The sequence below is a fragment of the Heterostelium album genome (assembly GCF_000004825.1).
Source record: "Heterostelium album PN500 unplaced genomic scaffold PPL_contig14, whole genome shotgun sequence".
Classification (NCBI taxonomy): domain Eukaryota; phylum Evosea; class Eumycetozoa; order Acytosteliales; family Acytosteliaceae; genus Heterostelium; species Heterostelium album.
Window position 1 is genome coordinate 124,072 of NW_008805091.1, and position 19,239 is coordinate 143,310.

The following is a 19,239-nucleotide window of genomic DNA, read 5'->3' on the forward strand; positions in this document are numbered from 1 at the left end:
TTTTAAAAATATCTACAACATTATAAATTTTATCTTTTTTAAAGTATTTTGGTATCTGGTGCTGGAACTGTATCATAAATTTATAATAAATAAATATTATAATAAAAATAATATATAATAGATATAACTAACTTTTATTGTTCTTTGATGAAACAGGCTACTATTAGATATTTATAAACAGTTTATGAAAGATTTTGTGCAGTATGTTTATCAAAAAAAAAAAAAAAAAAAAAACCAAAAACAAAACAAACATTTGTTGATAAATTCGATGAGGGATCCTTCAAATATCAAATAATAAAAATGGAACTATTCTATTGGTAGATAATGAAATACTTTGAAAAATTAAACACAGCTGTTTTTATCTTTTCAACGATCAATGGTTTGTGGTTTATGGGCGTACAATCAAAAACATCGAATTCTATCCATCACCAAGTGTGTTGAAGTACTAATCTCTCCAATGAGATAAGCAAAAAAAAATATCCAAACAAAGTAAAAAAAAACAAAAAACAAATATCACCAAATTATCATTTCACACAGTCAAAATAAACTCTTTTTTAAGTATACAATGAAAATATTGAAGTTTAAACAAACAAACAAACAAATAAATAAATAAAATATATTATATTCTTTTCGTAACTACTATAACAAATATTAAATTAATATTAAATTTTAGATTTCTCCATGTAATTTTCTTTAAAGTAAAACAATAACGCATCTGATGATGTCGTTTGTAAAAGAAGTCATCAATGCGAATGTGATTGTGATTCTCAAAAAAAAAACAATTTTGAAAATTTTTTAGATTTTTTTTATTTTGTTTTTTTTTTAAAGTTAATAGTTATATTACAATATTATTACATTTTTTATGAATAATGTTTTTATCTTTTTACCTTTTCTAAATATTAGTTAGATTAAAAGAAAGAAAAAGTAGTCTTAGTTGTTGATTTAAAAAAACTTTTTTTTTTTTTTTTTTTTAAAAAAAAAAGTTAACATTTTAAACTACAAAAAAACAACAGATCTCTCTCTATCCATTTATACAGAATATGGGTTTATATTATTCTCAACCAGCAGTGGTTGTTGTAAAGATCTGTAACAATCAGTTGAATGTACCGGATTATATTGCGTTGCACATACTAGAGTATCTCAATGATTGTTGTAGGAATCAAACACTCTATAATCCGTTGCGTCTCAGTCTGGTGTGTAGCTATTGGATGATGTATCTGGTGCCAAAGATCACTATACACATCACAACGACCTTTGCGGAATGTCGATTCCTCTCACAGTATCCGATCTGTTTGCAACGGCTACACGCTTCACAAGGCAGACAGTGCGATGTTAAACAGCTGTTGCTTCCACTCAGGAAGCTGACGCTGATCGACACCACGCTCGATAGTGGCGCCGGAAGCGGTGGAGTTGCCAGCTACTATAGGATGCCGCGTTGGATCACCAAAGTACTGTTTTCCAAGAGTGGAAAATCGATGGATGCCGACGGTAATCCGATTGCCGACGGTTGGATCTACTTGGAGTCGCTCGTTTCTCACTGGCAGCAGTGCAGGTCGCTCACCTTGGTCAACTATTTCAACCAGTTCTCACTGAAGCCGTTCATCGAAGAGCAATTCCATTTCGCTAATCTACGTATCTATCCGAGTCACCTACTTTTCAAAGCAGCGAAACTATCGATCTATTGCACCAACTTGGAAGTCGACAACTTGGCGGTGCGCTTCCCATACCGCATGCGTAGTCGCACCAATTTCCAATACTCAATCATGCCGTACCACAAGCAATTTTCGTGTTCTATCAAAAATATTTCAACGATCGATATGCCACTGCCCACCTTGGAACGACTTCACCTGCATTGTAATGGAATCTCCGATGATTTACACATTGATGGCCAGTGGCAACTGCCCAAAGTCCAAACGGAATACCTCAAAAACCTGAAATATCTTAATCTGGAGAAATGTTACATTGCAACAACAAACCCTATACTTGGCGGTCTGACCAATCTCATCAGTCTCACTATCGATGGTGTGCTTGGCGATAGTCCAAGTACCAACAACGACGAATCCATGCTGATCAAAGAGCTAAATACACTCAAACAACTGCGCACTCTAAAGCTAAAGAACATTCTATCGAATATGATACAGGAATTTATATTGGCAATCGACGACATGATTCAACTCTCACGACTTTCCATCAATTGCCAAACGATGGCAACGAAGCTGCTCTACGAATATCTGGCGAGTGGAGCCAAGCCAGCACTCAGACATCTCAGTATATCGGCGATTCGCGATGATAGTTTCTACCAACTGCTGACCAACAACGATACTTTGGAAGTATTGACATTGAACAACATCGATAATCCAACCACTGGCTATCATGTGGCCGATTGCCTACTGAAAAAGGTCAATGGAAAACACAAAGCTCTTCGAATTTTGAATGCAGATTTCATACCAGACGAACCTTTTGTACACACAAATATATTGGTTTATCCCAAGCAACAAAAAATCAACACCAAAGTCACAACTAAAACCAACACCAAATTGATTACTGACGAAATACTTCAACAAAGATTTAGAGAATATAGAGCTCATTTCCCACCGGCAGTTTAAAATTTATCTTTTTTAAAATATTTTAATCATCATCATCATCAACAACAACAACAACAATATTTTAAATCTATCCTGGAAACGTGATAGATAGAAAAGATATCCAATTATGTAAATTATTTAATTATTAAAACCCTCTTTATTCATGTTTTATATATATTCTTTTCTAAAAAAAATTAATGATTAATGGTAGTATTTTTATTGTTTGGTCAATGTGGTTGGGTTTAATGTGAAGGTTTATTTGATTTCTGAATCTTTATTAATATAAATCAAACAAAAAATCTAAAAATTAGTTTGTTTTTTACAGCTGAAGCTTCACATTAAAATTTTTTTATTTCGTTCTTCGAATATCTATAATTTCACAATAATTCAGTCTTAATATATAATATCAATAATAATATGTTAAAGATATTGATACTTGGCAGTCAATATAGTGGGAGAAGATCAATTCCTTTTAGATTTTTTAGAGATATATGGAATGATGATCCTCATTGTCTTGATAAAGTAGACTTTTATCACAAGAGTCTAAATATAGCATCACCTTACTTTGATGAAAACAATAATGGCAAGATCGAATCACTCAAAGGATATGATCAACTCGATGATATTCTTAAACAAAGAAGAATTCAAGCCAAGTTAAATGCATACATTTTTAGTGCAAGTTCAAATTATTTCCCTCGAATAGTATTAGGTTTCTTGGATGGTTGTTTCTTGGTTTACGATCCATTCGTCGATAAATCTATCGAATCAATGAAAGAAATGTATAGCTCACTAGTAAAAGCATTGGAAGCGGTTAAAGAAGAAGAGATGCATAATGAAGAGAAACAAACAAAAACAAAGACATCAGTACCATATTTAAAAGACATAATATTCTTTGTGGTTGCAACAAAAGCAGATAGAATAAATGAAATTAACAATGAAAAGGTGGCATCAAACTACAATGACGTCGAACAATGGAGAATATCGAATGGTATCAAGCACCATTATCTTACCTCTTCCAAAGAAAACTTTAACATCGATCAAATATTCCAATCTATGACATTGGAAGTATTAAAGCATAGATCATTTAATAATTTAGTTGTAGATGATCAAAAAGCATCAACAAATGTATCAACATCATCCTCATCATCGATACCAAATTGTAATATAGTATAATAAATCTTTGTACATTGTATCTTTTTAAAACTTATTTAAATATAGTTTTAAAACTATTTTCTTTTTTTCTTTTTAATATGGTTATAAAAACTGTTATAAAACAATTTCAAAGGATAGCAATACAGGATTTTGAGTCGAAACCAAGTTAGATTCAAGTTTTTTTTCTTATTTTTATTAGAAATAAATCGTCAAATAATTTATTTTCTTCCAAAATTTCTGTTCCTAGTTCCTCTTTGAAAGATGATTTTATGATTGAAGTAATAAATAAGATAGTTCTTTGGTCACCTACCTATCCAATTTATTCAAATGTTATACCTTATTCCTTTATTAGAAGTTTTGAGTACTTAAAATATAGTTAAACAAAATTAATTAAATTTTATAAAAAAAAAAATCAAAAATTTAGAATAATTATAATTAAAATTTAATTAATAATTAGATTAATATTTTTCGAGATTTAAATCAAACAATAATAATAATATGTTAAAGATATTGATACTTGGCAGTGAATATAGTGGGAGAAGATCAATTCCTTTGAGATATTTTAGAGATATATGGAATGATGATCCTAGTTCGAGGAAAACAGACTTTTATCACATGAATCTAAATATAGCATCTCCTTACTTTGATGAAAACGACAGTGGAGTGATCGAATCACTCAAAGGATATGATCAACTCGATGATATTCTTAAACAAAGAATTCGCGCCAAGATACATGTATTCGTTAAAAATGCAAGCTCACATTACTATGTGTTTCCTCGAGTACTTGTAGGTTTCTTGGATGGTTGTTTCTTGGTTTACGATCCACTCGTCGACAAATCTATCGAATCAATGAAAAGAATGTATAGCTCACTAGTAAAAGCATTGAAAGATAATGAAGCAGCTCAAGAAGAAGAGAGGCTAAATGAACCACAAACAAAAACAAAGTCATCAGTACCATATTTAAAAGATGTGATATTCATTGTGGTTGCAGATAGAATAAATGAAATTAACTATGAAAAGGTGACATCAAACTACAATGATGTGGAGCAATGGAGAGTATCGAAAGGTATCAAGCACCATTATCTTACCTCTTCCAAAGCAAACTTTAACATAAATCAAATATTCCAATCTATGACATTGGAGGTTTTAAAGAATAGATCATTTAATAATTTAGAAATAGATCATCAAACAGCAACAAAATCAAATGTATCAATATCATCATCACCATCATCATCATCAGTTATGTCATCTTTAATTTCGAATTGTAATATATTATAATAAATTAAGTTAGTTTTTAAAAAAAAAAAAGATTTTAAGAACTAACATTCGGCCAAGCAGATTAAATTACAAACAATTACTAAAATGGTAGCTAAATATATTAAGTATTTAGATATTTGGGAAAAATATGATTTAAAAACTGAATGAATTGTAAAAAATAATAAAAATCCATAAATATTATTTTTTATTTATTATTTATCAAGAGTTAGTGATCTATATTATATAGTCAATGATTTCATTTTCAACCAAAGTTATTAAATCATCTTATGAATTCATCCTCCACAACCCCTTTTGTAAATTTTGATGATAATTGGAATGACTTTAATTACAACGAAATCACACTGTTGCTATTAAAAAATCACCATGATAATAATGTCATCAGATGACAAAGAATTAAAAAAAAACATTTGCACTAAGAGAATTGATTTTTGATTCTGTTAATTTATAATCTATCACCAAATAATCACTTTTGCAATCAAAAGGAATTCTGATCAAATTTTATTTTATTGTTTATTCTATAGATTGGTATAATTAAAATTAATAAGATATTGTACAATTAATGTTAAAATACATATTAATTTTTTTTACATTGTTTAACTTTACTGATTCTAAGTAAATTCTTATTTTTTTATATGAAAGTATGTTATAAAAACTAAAGATAATAGATTCTTATTTTTAAAATTTTAAATTATATAGAAAAATCCTATCCAAGATTAAAAGAAGCAGATGGTTTTGAGGGTAATGGTTTCGGTGATTGAATAGTTCTTTTAGGATACTATCAATTTTCTCTTGGATTAATAATAAATATAAATAAAATATTTAAATTTGTAATATGATAGTAATTATTTTTGATTTCAAGTAATCCAGGAGATCAATTCCGCAGAGTTTTATTAACGATATAGAATTATGATCTTGGTTCGAGTAAAACCGACTTTTATCACAAAAATCTAAATATAGTATCACTGTACTTTTACGAAAACAAAAGGATATCTATTTTAAAGATCATATAGTATATCTTCACAATTTAAATTTTGAAGTAATTAAAAAGATCTTAGCGCCTTTTTTTAAAAAAAAAATCAAAAAGATAAAAAAAAAATGAAAATTAATTAAATAAGATTACAAAAAAATTTACTAAACAAACAATTAAATAAATATTTATTTCATATATATATCTAACAATATGATACCAACAGACAGAAAGTATCAATTTTCAAATGGTGTTTCAACTACCACTACGAATCAACAGCAGCAATTCAGAGTATCACCTGTATTAGGTGGAATTGGTGTTGGAAGACCTTCTTCTTCTTACACTGATAGCAGTTCATTGCCAACAACAACAACAACTGCTACCACTACACAAAATAATAGTAATAATAATAATAATATACCAGTAGCAAATAATTATTCAGAAGAAATAGTAGATCATCTTCATTTAAGAAATAATAATAATCTGGAAGTAGAGGAGACATTGAACAATAAGAAAATAGAGTATTGGAAGCATATGTATGAGAATGAGACGAAAGATCATGGCTATACAACGGCACAGTTGATCCATTCACAAAAGTTGAATCACTATATATTCGAATCGCTCAAGGATGTCATTGCTATGGTCGACACCAACGTATCGATCACTGAAAACGACTCTGCAGAATCAACAATCGAACAACTAAAACAAATGGTTTGGAGTTTAATGAATAGTCATAACAATATTAACAACAATATATCAATGGATACAACAACAACATCATCATCATCATCATCATCTACTTTTACAAATGGTGGCAACACCAGTCAGAGACAACAAAGAATGTTTGACGATCTAAACGATCAGGTGTCCACACTGAGTAAACAGCTGGTGGAATTGAACATACAGCTAAGACATCGAAGCGAGGAGTATGATGAGTTGCTACTGGAACTGGAAACACAGAATAGCAAGCAGTTTATGCTTCAGAAACAATGTCAATCGCACGAGAGAAAATTGGCATCGGAACAACAGGCAACCTCTGTCTTGCACGATCAGATGAAGCTGAAAGAAGACCAGCTCTCCAATGCACAGCATCGTATCAATTCGCTCAACAGTGAGTTGAATAAGCTGAGGAACGGCACTGCTCTGGCGCAGCAGCGTGCCGACCAACGCGAACAAGAGCTTCGTGAGAAACTCGCTGGCGCCGAGCGAGCGGCAGTCGAGCAACGCGAACAACGTACAGCGACCGCAGAGTATCTCGAGCAATGGGAATCGTTCGGTGCCGACATTCTCGAGTCGATCAAACACGATTCACTCTATGCAAACTACCCGAATCCATTCCCTCTGGAGTCACTACGCAAAGAGTTCTCGAAATACATCAATACACTGAGGTATGAAAGTGGACTGGCGAATATTCGCGCCAATATGTTACAACAACTTCTCGACACTGTATGGCGTGCTCTCAAACTCCCACAATCCAAACTACTTCGTAACCTAACCTCGACCGACACCAAAACCTTTGAAGACAGTAAACAACAACTTTTCACGCTAATAACAGAAACTATTAAACATTATATAAATAGAAGATAAAAAGAAAAGATAGATAGAATATATATATATATATAAATATATATCTACAATAATAATGTACAATATTAAAATATGTTTTTGTTTTTGTTTTGTTTATTTTTTTCAGTTTCAATTCTTTTTCTTTTTTGTTGTTTGTTTAAACAACAATGCACTTAAGGACATCCACCAGATCCACAACCACCTTGATTTCTCATTGAATAGGATGGTCTGAAGGAACCTCTGTTGTCACCACCATTGAGAGATCGCGAGTAATCAACTTCCATTCCGAGGATGGTAGAGGGTGCACCAGAACCACTTGATTTCTTTGGTTTCGGATTGAGTTTCTTCTCTACTTCTTTCTTCTTTGTGTCTTCGATTTGATCTTTTGCAACGACATTCATACGATCTTGCAATTTCAATCTTGCAACTCTTACATTTTCATCGAATTCTTCGAGTGTTTCTTTTTCTTTTTTTTTAATTTTTAAAAACAATCAATCGTTGATTATTAGCAACACTGCATGCATAACAAACTAAAGTTTGTTTTTAAATCAATCATTGATCACTTACTAAATTCAACTTTCTTCTCTGGTATCAATGCTAATATTCTATATCTATTGATATATGCAACGATAAAAAGTATAACAGTACCCCAAACCAATAAATAATGCTCCTGTGCCAATTGACCTATTGATTTCGATTCATAATTATATTGTTGTTGTTGATCATCCTCCATATTATTAGTACTAATAATTATTTATCTAATTTAAATTAAATTGTATTATTAAAAATTTATCAATGGTTTTAAAAAAAAAAGAAATGAATGAGAATAAGTGTTTTTAATGTTTTTGTTTTTTTTTATAAACAGATGAGGGTTTGACCTTTTTTTTCATTGTTGTTCACACCAATCATCAACAAACTTATAACTTAATTTAATTATATATCTATTTTTACTACTTCAATGAATGAAAAAACAATCTATCAACAACAGCAACAACAACAGCAATTAAGTGATAGTAATAACATTTTAGAAAGTAAATTTAGTAATAATCATTTCAAACCAAGAGTATATGATGATTTATATGATGATACAACAACTGGCTCAATAACAACTACAACAGCATCATCATCATCCTCATCATCAACAGAAGTTAAACAACAACAACAACAAAATATAAAATTAAAGAAAAAAAAGAATAATTTCAAAAAGAAAAAAGATAATAAAAATGTAACAATAGTTAATAATACTAGTAGTATTAGTAATAGTAGTAGTAATAATAATAATAATAGTAAAAATAAAAATAATAAAAACAATAATAATAATAATAATTTAAAGAAAAAGAATATAATTAAACATTATGCTACATATAAATTGTTTAGTCCTTTTCATAGGATGTTAAGTTTGAATGTTTTGCCAAGTTTGGATGAATTGCAAACAGAGTTTTATCATTTGTTGGAGATGGAGGGTTGTCAATCACTGCAAACAGAGATAAAGACGTTCATAAGGCAGCCCAATTACAAGGAGAAATCAGCGGATCAGATGCTACAGCCATTGCAACACTTTCATACCTCTGCTGATTTGGATCAACTTGCATTCAGAGACGATCGCAACCGTATTGAAACTATAGTACGAAAGATCTGCGGATTCCTCAAGAAAGAGACAAACATGGTATTGGTGGAATTGATTCTAATGTCTATCGGTATATCAAAGTCTATAGAAATTCTAAAGTTGGCATTGGACATTGAAAATAGAGGTGGAATCTTTATTAAAGTTAAAATTGATGAAAATAATATAGATATCAATAATAACATTAATAATCAAAATAATGATACTTTAATGACAGATATAAATAATAGCAATAATAATAATAATTTAGTTGTTACAAGAAGAAAAACAATTGGTGGAATCTTTTTTAAATTGGCAATGATGGCAATTCCAGAGGACATGAAGAGAAAAGTGTTTTCTCTCACTGTTTTACAACGTTACAAGAGAGAAAGAGGTTCAAAAGGAAAAGGAACATTCACAGAGATCACAAACTTTATTCAACTACCTTCAATCGATTCCATCATGAACAATCAATCGGAAATCAATGATCTAGATGATGAATTCGATAAATTATTAAATTTAAAAGAATGAAAAAGAAAAACAACATATATATATATATGTTTATCCAATTCTCTAAACATGTATTTGTCAACAACAAAATAAAAATAATTGAAACAAAACAATTTCAAAATAATGAAAGATAAACAAAACTATTTATAAAGTTAAAGATTTGTTGAGTTCATTTTAATAACAATAACGATTGTGTTCACCTATGGAACATTTAATTTAATTATGAGACTAAAGATTCTGAACTATTAAAATGCTTTTTCAATTGTGGAAATAAAAATAGAATTAAACATATATAATTTAATTTTTAAATAAATATTTATAGCAGCAGCAGTTATTATATTTTTAATTTAATTTATTAATTTAATTTATTAATTTTTTTTAAACAACTGGATAAGTTGGTTGAGAAGCGACACCACAGTTGTTACCACGGTTTCTTGACATTAAAATGTAACCTTCAGCACCATAGTGAGTTGACCATGAGTTCTTGACGATCCAGTAGTCAGCACCGTTCAAGGTACCGTAACCGACTGCCAAAACTTCGTGATCCAAATCGTCCAAACCGTTCTTGCAGACGGAGGAATAGTAGACACCGGATGAGTAGAAACGGAAATCTGGGGCAGAGGCATCGATGGCGATGGCAACTGGACCGACGGTGGCAACGGCATTCTGGAGGGCTGGCTCAGAGAATGAGGTGACATTGACGTAGGACTTGACCTTGATGTTGGACAATTGCGAGGAGGAGTCCTTGCAGTAACCGTTTTGCATCAAGTATGGGTAGGTAGATTCGTAGGCGATACCACCAAAGTTCATGATGTATTGGAAGGCATCGGAGGCGAAACCACCGTTGCAACCTTGTGATTGACCGAGGTAGGCACAGTCGACCAATTGTTGTTCGGAGAGCGAGACGAGCTTACCGGTGGCGAGACAGCTGACACCCTCGAGTGAACCAGTTGAACCGAAAGTCCAACATGAACCACAAACACCTACGCATTGAATACAGATATATTAATAAGAATAGGAAATATATATGATAATTAGTTATTTTGACATACCTTGATCCTTAACACGGGTGACACAACCTTGTTGACGCCAATCGACGGTGGCTGGCAAGTTGATGGTACGGTCGTTGTCGTGAACGTCGTGGGCACCGTTGGTGTCTGGACGTGGAACACGTGGCTTGATCTTCAATTCGAATTCCTCGGCGGTCATATCACCAAAGTGGTTCATGGCGAGCTTGTATGAGGATTCTTGGGTGTTGTGAGCGATGATCATCTCACGGTTTTGCTTGTAGGTGGCGAAACGCTCAGAGTGCTCTTCGTCGTGAGCATAGACCTTGTCGTAGGTGGTCTTGAATTGCTCGAATTCGTCCTTGGTCATCTTGTCCTTGTTGTAGATGTCGTTGGCGATTTGGTTGAAGATACCGTCGAATGCTTGGACTGGCTTGGTGGATTGCTCGGCCTTATTGCAGATGGCTGGAATATTGAAGAGATCTTCGTATGGCGAGATGTCGGTGGTGAAAGTGTTGAAGTTCAAAATGTAGATATCTGGGTGAGAGTCGAAAATGAAATCGACACCGTCCAAGTAGAATTGCACTGGAACACCGTTGGCATCCATGTAGAAAGTGTAGTAGGCGGCAACTCCGTAGTTGACAACCTTTTGTGAGTATGAGAAGACGTCGACACCGTTGATGGTTGAGGTACCGTTGTAGGTCCAGGTGGATGGCTCCGATGGGAGGACTTGAACCAATGATCCGTTACCCGGGATCGATTGACAGATTTGAGTGTTGACACGTGGACCAATGGCGTAGGAGATGTCTTGGTCAAAGAAATTCAAAGTGATATCCAAACCATTGTAATAGCTGATGTATTGACGGTTGTTGACAGCATCGTAAATCAATTCGATTGGTTCTGTAATATTAAAGTATGGAATATCGAAAGTACCAGACATATAATACTAGAATAATTGAAAAAAAAAAAATCAATATAAATATTGGGCAATTTCAAAAGATTTTTTTTTTTTTTTGCTTTTTCAATAACTTACTTGAGTTGGTGTTGGGATTTGTGGAACTGAACCTCCAGCCATGGCAACAGCCAAAACTGTGGCTAAAAAGACTAATTGTCTAAACATTATAAATTAAATCAATGTGAAGTTCTAAATATGTATAAAAGAAAAATAATTAATAATCGGTATTATAAATCTAAAAGATAAAGAAATAAAAATAAATAAAAAAAATAAAAAAGAAAATCGAATATAAAATTTTAACTCTTTTTTTTTTGTTTAATTGTTGCTCTTTCAAATTGTTTTGATAGTTATATTCCACCTTTTATTAAATTATAATCATGATTCAAATTTTGTTTTTGTGGTTAAATTTCAAATTATTATTGAAGTTTTTATATTTTATATTTTTTATCATATCTTTAGGTTTGATTGTTATTGTTATTGTGTGTTGTGTGTTAAGTTAATTGGGTATTTATTTTTATTTTTATATTTTGAATCAGTCAGATCGATTTTTTATTGGTTAAAACTTGATTTATTTATCATTCACCATTTATTTATAAAATGGATTGTTTTTATAATTATAAATAATAATCTTTTTTATTATGAAAAATCGAAACAAATGATTACAACGATGATAGTTGATTGATTTGTGTAGAGAGAATTGATTTGTTTAAGTCGATACCTACAACTTTAAAACACACAAAGATTTTGATTTAAAAAAGTATTCTATTAAAAAATAAAAGACAAACAAAGCCTCAGTTTTTATTTAAATCAGATGATGAAGGAAATTTGAAGAAAAAAAACAAAAAATAAAATTAATATCTTGTTTTTTTTGTTTTTAAAAAAAAAATGATGTTGATCCCATTTTTATCAAAATAAAAAGCCAAAGAATTTTCTAGGATCGTTTTTTTTCATAAAAAATGTGTGTAAATTCTAAAAAAGAATGATTTGTTGTAAAACGAAGAAAAACGTTACGAAATATCAATTATGTTGTCATTGTTTATTGTTGAACACCACCACTTTCTTAATTTAATATCAATCATATCTTAATCGGAATGGAAAAATCAAAAATCTTAACTATTATCTTAAACTTGCTTCTTTAGGTAATGCTTGTGGGTGGTCGAATAGAACCTCGAATAACTATTCCAAAGAAACTTCTATTTCTTTATTTTTTTTTTTTTCTAAGTAAATTTACTTTGATTATTATTAAATTATGAAAGAATTATCAACCACTGGTTACTAGTAATTCTCATTTATTTCTGAAGATATGTTTTAGTTATTTGACCAAATTTTTTGTTTTTTTTTAATAATATTATTATAATTAATTATATATCTCTTAATTATAACTAATTATTACAAATGTTATGATTTTCTCTATTTTTATGTTGAGACTTTAAAGTTGATCTTCAAACTTTTATTAACATGTGCCAAAATTTTTTAATAAGTGAAAAAAAAATTAGAAAAATAAATTAATTTAGTAATTTTATTATATATTATACTTGTTTATAAATAGAATAGTTGAGTGTTGAACAGAGAAAATGGCGTCACTAAGAACACTCACTCTATTTAATTTCAATACTAGCTATTCATTTGGTACGAAAGAACCTGTCAAAGAAAAAGATTCTTCTGTGGTATCGCGGTTGGCTCGTATGAAAGAGAACTTTGAGAAAGAAGGACTTAGAAAGACTGTAGAGGCAATCATCATTGTACACAATCACAATCATCCACATATACTTTTATTAAAGATAGCAAATACATTCTTTAAATTGTTAGTATTGGTTCTTTTGATGTTTATCTTTCTCTCTTCTAACTTTTTATTGCTATATCACTATATATATATTGATTGTAGACCAGGAGGTAAACTTAAACCAGGAGAAAACGAAATAGATGGATTAATTAGAAAGCTGACAAAGAAGTTATCACCGATCGGCACCTCGGTTTCCGATTCACCATGGGAAGTGGGAGAAAACATTGCAACTTGGTGGAGACCCAATTTCGAACAAATTTTAGTATGTATAGTTATGTAAACAAACAATCAAATGATATCATTCAACAACAAAGAAGTATAGTAACTTAACTTAACATGTATAATAATAGTACCCATATATTCCACCTCATATAACAAAACCAAAAGAATGTAAAAAACTATATGTTGTAACTTTACCTGAGAAATGTATGTTTTATTTTCAAAAACCAAAGATGAGTATCTCTAGATTATTTGCAATTAACTCAAAATCTTTTTATAACAACTACACTAGGTACATTTGCAGTTCCTTCGAATTTAGAGTTAATTGCAGTTCCACTATTTGAAATATATAACAACTCACAGCGATATGGCGCGATCATATCAAGTATACCTCAACTTATTAGTAAATATCACTATGTATATCTATCATTAGATGCATAGAAACGATCGTTTAGCTACAATAAAATACAATCAAATCACAATTTGAATATACAAATAAGATATGAATAAAACACTTAATACTCATACTCTCGACTTGATGATGATCTTTCGCTTCATTGTCTTGGAAATCAAATTACTGTTTTTTTTTTTTTGTTTTTCACACTTTTTTTTTTTTTTTTTGGTGATCATTTTATTTCTGATTTAGTTTTTTTTAATTATCTAGTTTTAGGTTTTAGATTGATATATTTATTATAGTAGTAGTAGAAGATGACAGCAGAAGAGAGTCCAATGTCAAAGGTTGTACAAACCGGTATTGTTGGAGGTGCATTCGGTGCATTGGCAGCAACTAATATCACCTACCCAAAGACACCGTTCGTTACACAAACCACTCTACCAGAGTTCTTCCGTAGCACCAACTCTGTCTTTGCAAAGAGTATCACTGCCGGTGCTCTCTTGGGTCTTTCGTACTCTGCCGGTAAACACTTTACCAAATCGATTCGTCAACAAGACGATATGTGGAATGACGTCGTTGGTTCATTGGCTGCTGCACTCACCGTCGGTATATACAGTAAGTAACAAGCAAACAAGTAACAACAATAACAAATAACAAGCAATAATAGTATAAACAAAACTAATAAACTTACTTACTTACTTATTACTTAAAACTTACTTCTAGAATCAAATATTAGAATTACAGTTGGAGCTGCATTGTTGTTTGCACCAGCAATCTATGCTATGAAGAGAGTTAATTTCGAAATCGATGATACTGCATCTCGTAATGCAGTACGTATCAACAAAGAAGCAAGAACTGATTTATTCCTTCAAACCAAGCTCAAGGAATTGAATTCACAAGATGAAGCATTGGATACTGCTCTATAAACGATTTGATCAAATATAAATCAAATTTTATTATATATTTACTTAAATAAGAAAACGAACCAATAGCAAATCAAACAAAACAAACAACAACAACAACAACAACAACAACAACAACAACAACAGCACAACTATTAATAATATCATAATACAAAGTCTATAATAAGACTAAAACAAAAAACAAAAAAAAAAAAAACAATAGATAAAAGATATTTGTATAAATATAAAATCAAATAATAATAATTCAAAATTGTTTTTGTTTATTTATTTATTGATATTGATATATCTGACTTTAAAGTAACATTGATCGATCAATGTTATCGTTCATTCATTTTCAATGTAACTCATATGAGGGGGTATAATATTAATATCTTTTTTATTTTTTTATTTTTGTTTTTTTTTTTTAATTTAATTGGGTTTATAATTTTGTTATTTATTTTTAAATCTCAGTTTCAAATTGCAGAGTAGACAGTTAGTAGTATTGGTTGTTTAGCATAGTAGTTATACTATGTGTGATTATAGTGAAAAATAGATGGAGTCAGTTACACAGAAATTCAAAGGATTCCTTAGCAGTGCAATATCTCCCGCCGTCAAAGACTTTGACTTGAGAGCATCGAATGCACATACAAAGTTCTGGAAGATTCACGATGCCACAAAGAAAACATCGGGTGAAGAGTGTTCAGTGTTTGTATGTACTATTATAGTTGTTTTGATATTGTAGCTATTTAATTAACTGACTCACTCTTTTGTTGTTTTTTGTTGTTGTTGCTTGTTGTGTTTAGTTATTTGAAAAGAAACAATTTGAAAAAGTATCGAAATCACAACAGGAAGAGTTGTTTGCAAGTCTGAAAAAAGAGGCACAGAGTCTGATTCGGTTGAGACATCCCGCTATTTTGAATGTGGTGTCGGCTGCCGAAGAGACAAAGGTGTCATTGTACTTTGCAACGGAACCGGTCTTGGCAACACTAGCCAATCTAATCACCCAGTATCGTCAACGTTCGAAATCCAGTCAGGTATCAAGCGAGGAGTTCAAACAACATCATTTCACATTCGAAGAACTCGAGATTCAACTCGGTATCTCACAGGTCCTCGAGGGAGTACACTTCCTAAATACAACTGCAAAGTTATTACATCGTAACATTTCACCGGAATCAATATTTATAACTAAAAATGTAACTATTATCACCTCACCAAAGTATTTCAATACAAATATTGTAAAATAAGAGAAAATCAAACTAATTTCAATTGTACAACAACAACAACAACAATTTCTAGTTGAAATGGAAAATTGGTGGATTAGGATTTTCATGTTCAATCGATAATAAGGAACCGATGGCAGGTATAAGTCAAGACTTTAGAGAGTTTCTCTATGAGGAACCGACTGCTTTTCTACCAGAGTTTGATTATTTGCCACCGGAATATATTCAACAACATCGTTTCGAGTATAACAGTGATCTATACTCAATTGGACGAGTTATCTGTGAGTTGGCGATGAATTTGGATCAAAAGGTGGTTAGTGATCAGGAGAATATATCGAAACTTGGTGCTTCAGTTGGACATGCCACACGACTTTCCAACTGTAGGCGAGCCGCCAGTACAATGCAACGTGAGAGCGACAGTGCAAAAGTATCGACCATTCTGCTCGGTGATTCATCGATACGTGGTGACCTCGATTCATTCATCCGGTCAACCTATTTCACCGATATCAAAGTGAAGTCACTCGTCTATCTTGCCAACATCAGTCAGAAGGAAGATGAATCGAAGCTTCAATTCTTCAGAGGACTCTTTAGAATTATGAATCAATTCTCTGATAGAATTAAAATTAGTTATGTAAGTAAAAGAAAACTAAACTAATTAGTTTTAATCAAAAAGTTCAAACCATTATACTTTTATTAACTTTTAAAAACGAAAAAGATATTGCCTGTTTTATTATCAGAATTATCAAATGATAGAATTGTTTATGTTGTATTACCAAATGTAATTGCTGTTGCTTCTGCCGTTAAGAAGGAGTTATTCCATGAACAGATTGCTCAACCATTGATACCGATTCTCACTAGTAAAGATCCAAAAGTAGATGTCTTACATTGTCTCTTGGAGAATGTAGAAACATTTATTGAGAAAGCAACCAATGAATATATAAAGAAATGTAATTATAAAATTGATAATAATGCAATTTATAGAATATTTAATATTAATATTAATTGAAATCTATATTGTAGATTTATTGCCTGTTGTACTTGGTACATTATGTGGACCAACACCAGAGATTATTTTCCAATGTTTACAAGTCTCTACCAATTTAATTAAATTCTTTGATCCAGATACTATAATTGCTGGCATGATACCAAGATTAACAAATCTTTGTGTTGCTGGATTCCCATTACATATTCGTACGAAATCAATTCATTGGTTTTCATTGTATGTATTTATTGTTTATTTCTTTAATATGTTATAATATTTATTAATATTGTTTTTTAATATTCTTTAGATTGGTTCCAATGTTGGATAAGAAGCTAATAGTTGAACATATGATTCCTAGTTTGGAAAAGATCTTATCTATCGATAATTCACCACCAATATTAGAGGCGTTGGTTATCACTTATGAAGCGGTTTCTAAAAAGTTGGGTGGAGAACTACTCGCTCTCAAAGTGTTGCCAGCGTTGATCCCACTCTCTGCCGATCGTCACTTGGATCTGGAGCAATTCAAAACGATTATGAAGGTTGTCAAAGATGTTTTGAATACATACGAGATGGAGAGAATCAATGAACTAAACAATCTAAAGAGATTCACAAAGAATACAAATGAGGAGATGAATCAATTCAATAGTGTACTTGGTAGTGGTAGTGGTGCCGCCAACAACCATTCATCCAATCCATTCGAGGAGAATCATATGGCTACAGCTCAAGCAGCACCACCACAAGATCTACCAAAGATTTCAATTCCTTCCAACTTTTTATCGGGCTCCTCAAATAGTGCATTTAAACAGTCGCCCCTCTCCACTGCACAACAACAAACAAGTCCACAATTTGGTCAGAAAATATCGGGTAGTGGTTCATTCTTTGAAAGTCCAGATTTCACTAGCTATTCAACTGGAAATACCGCTTCAACACAACCATCGTCAATTTCATTGTCATCGCCACCACCGACAATTGCCACCACACCATTATATGTTGAACCAGGTGCAAGTTTATTATCAGCAATTCCTGCTACACCCATTTACACTTCTGCTTCTGCTTCTTCTTCCTCTTCCATTTCACCATCAAAATCGAACAATACTATAAATAGTAACATTGGTAGTAGCAGCAACAATAATAGCTCATCTCCATTCAACTTCAATCCAACTCCAAATACAAATAGATCGAATCAAGCACCAATTTCTTCAAGCAATATTGCTGCGCCAAATTACAGTTATTCAAGTTCGACTACAACAGCACCAGTATTGCAACCGACAACAGGTAGCTCCACAGCCAAACCAAATTATAACATTTCGATAGACAATGAGCCTGGTCTAATAAATCCATCAGTACCGACAGGAGCCAACTACAATATATCGTTCACAGATACATTGCAACCAGTTTCAAACAGTTTCTCCAATCCCACACCAACACCACAACCTGCACCCACACCACAACCTACATACAGCTACAATTCTTCATTCAATTCAATACCAACACCAATTTCGACTTCTCAACCATTTGCTTCCTCTACCATTACTCCTTCTTCATCAAATAATAATAATAACAATATTAATTTCTCCAACTTAAATATTAGATCACAACCAAGTTCTAATCCATCACCTCTAGCACCTCCACCATCGAACAACTTTAACTATGGTAGCTCTGGAAATAGCAGCAGCAGCAGCAGCACTAATAACAATATATTTGGAGGTTTAGATAGCCTTCAAATGAATAGTAACTTGATGTCACAATCACAAGGTGTGACAAACAAGAGAATAAGTGGACAATATGCTTCCAATTCCCAATTCTTACAACAAACCGGTGGAAATAATTCTGGTGTTGGATTTAATATGGGTTCAAATACATATAACAGTAATAACAATGTAACCAATCTTAATGGATCTGTTGGTTTCAATATGAATAACAATAACAATTCATATAATCAAATGAATAGTATGAATAACATGAATAATATGAATAGCATGAATAATAATATGAATAGTAATAATAACTTCAACAATAGAAATAATAACAACAATAACAGTGGAGGTGGAAGTTTAATTTAATAAATCAAATAAAATGAATAATTATATAGTTTTTTTTTTTCAATAATTTTAAA

General features: G+C 31.5%; 9 protein-coding genes across 9 annotated transcripts; 7 read left to right on the forward strand and 2 right to left on the reverse strand.

Annotated features, from left to right (window-relative positions):
* Positions 1–1,040: 1,040 nt before the first annotated feature.
* On the forward strand, positions 1,041–5,550 carry PPL_06164 (uncharacterized protein; the record flags this gene model as incomplete). Its single annotated transcript, XM_020577027.1, has 6 exons — positions 1,041–1,193; positions 1,666–1,777; positions 2,079–2,268; positions 3,071–3,744; positions 4,369–5,001; positions 5,537–5,550. 6 exons carry the CDS (start codon positions 1,041–1,043, stop codon positions 5,548–5,550), a joined length of 1,776 nt encoding a protein of 591 aa, XP_020433047.1.
* Positions 5,551–6,195: 645 nt separating this feature from the next.
* PPL_06165 (uncharacterized protein) lies at positions 6,196–6,880 on the forward strand (the record flags this gene model as incomplete). The annotated part of the gene is made up of 2 exons (XM_020577028.1): positions 6,196–6,824; positions 6,868–6,880. 2 exons carry the CDS (start codon positions 6,196–6,198, stop codon positions 6,878–6,880), a joined length of 642 nt encoding a protein of 213 aa, XP_020433048.1.
* Positions 6,881–6,971: 91 nt separating this feature from the next.
* On the forward strand, positions 6,972–7,569 carry PPL_06166 (uncharacterized protein; the record flags this gene model as incomplete). The annotated part of the gene is given in 2 exon segments (XM_020577029.1): positions 6,972–7,093; positions 7,113–7,569. 2 exon segments carry the CDS (start codon positions 6,972–6,974, stop codon positions 7,567–7,569), a joined length of 579 nt encoding a protein of 192 aa, XP_020433049.1.
* A 152-nt stretch (positions 7,570–7,721) lies between these two features.
* PPL_06167 (uncharacterized protein) lies at positions 7,722–8,281 on the reverse strand (the record flags this gene model as incomplete). Its single annotated transcript, XM_020577030.1, has 2 exons — positions 7,722–8,014; positions 8,116–8,281. 2 exons carry the CDS (start codon positions 8,279–8,281, stop codon positions 7,722–7,724), a joined length of 459 nt encoding a protein of 152 aa, XP_020433050.1.
* Positions 8,282–8,506: 225 nt separating this feature from the next.
* Positions 8,507–9,682, forward strand: PPL_06168 (uncharacterized protein; the record flags this gene model as incomplete). The annotated part of the gene is made up of 1 exon (XM_020577031.1): positions 8,507–9,682. The coding sequence occupies one exon, from the start codon at positions 8,507–8,509 to the stop codon at positions 9,680–9,682; it is 1,176 nt and encodes a 391-aa protein (XP_020433051.1).
* A 357-nt stretch (positions 9,683–10,039) lies between these two features.
* On the reverse strand, positions 10,040–11,788 carry cfaD (C1 family peptidase; the record flags this gene model as incomplete). The annotated part of the gene is made up of 3 exons (XM_020577032.1): positions 10,040–10,644; positions 10,714–11,614; positions 11,702–11,788. 3 exons carry the CDS (start codon positions 11,786–11,788, stop codon positions 10,040–10,042), a joined length of 1,593 nt encoding a protein of 530 aa, XP_020433052.1.
* A 1,084-nt stretch (positions 11,789–12,872) lies between these two features.
* On the forward strand, positions 12,873–14,066 carry PPL_06170 (cleavage and polyadenylation specificity factor subunit 5; the record flags this gene model as incomplete). The annotated part of the gene is made up of 5 exons (XM_020577033.1): positions 12,873–12,901; positions 13,242–13,427; positions 13,509–13,668; positions 13,757–13,832; positions 13,918–14,066. The coding sequence occupies 5 exons, from the start codon at positions 12,873–12,875 to the stop codon at positions 14,064–14,066; spliced, it is 600 nt and encodes a 199-aa protein (XP_020433053.1).
* A 267-nt stretch (positions 14,067–14,333) lies between these two features.
* On the forward strand, positions 14,334–14,945 carry PPL_06171 (Tim17/Tim22/Tim23/Pmp24 family protein; the record flags this gene model as incomplete). The annotated part of the gene is made up of 2 exons (XM_020577034.1): positions 14,334–14,634; positions 14,743–14,945. The coding sequence occupies 2 exons, from the start codon at positions 14,334–14,336 to the stop codon at positions 14,943–14,945; spliced, it is 504 nt and encodes a 167-aa protein (XP_020433054.1).
* A 529-nt stretch (positions 14,946–15,474) lies between these two features.
* Positions 15,475–19,186, forward strand: scy2 (SCY1 family protein kinase; the record flags this gene model as incomplete). Its single annotated transcript, XM_020577035.1, has 6 exons — positions 15,475–15,630; positions 15,737–16,156; positions 16,218–16,776; positions 16,879–17,088; positions 17,162–17,360; positions 17,431–19,186. The coding sequence occupies 6 exons, from the start codon at positions 15,475–15,477 to the stop codon at positions 19,184–19,186; spliced, it is 3,300 nt and encodes a 1,099-aa protein (XP_020433055.1).
* Positions 19,187–19,239: the final 53 nt, after the last annotated feature.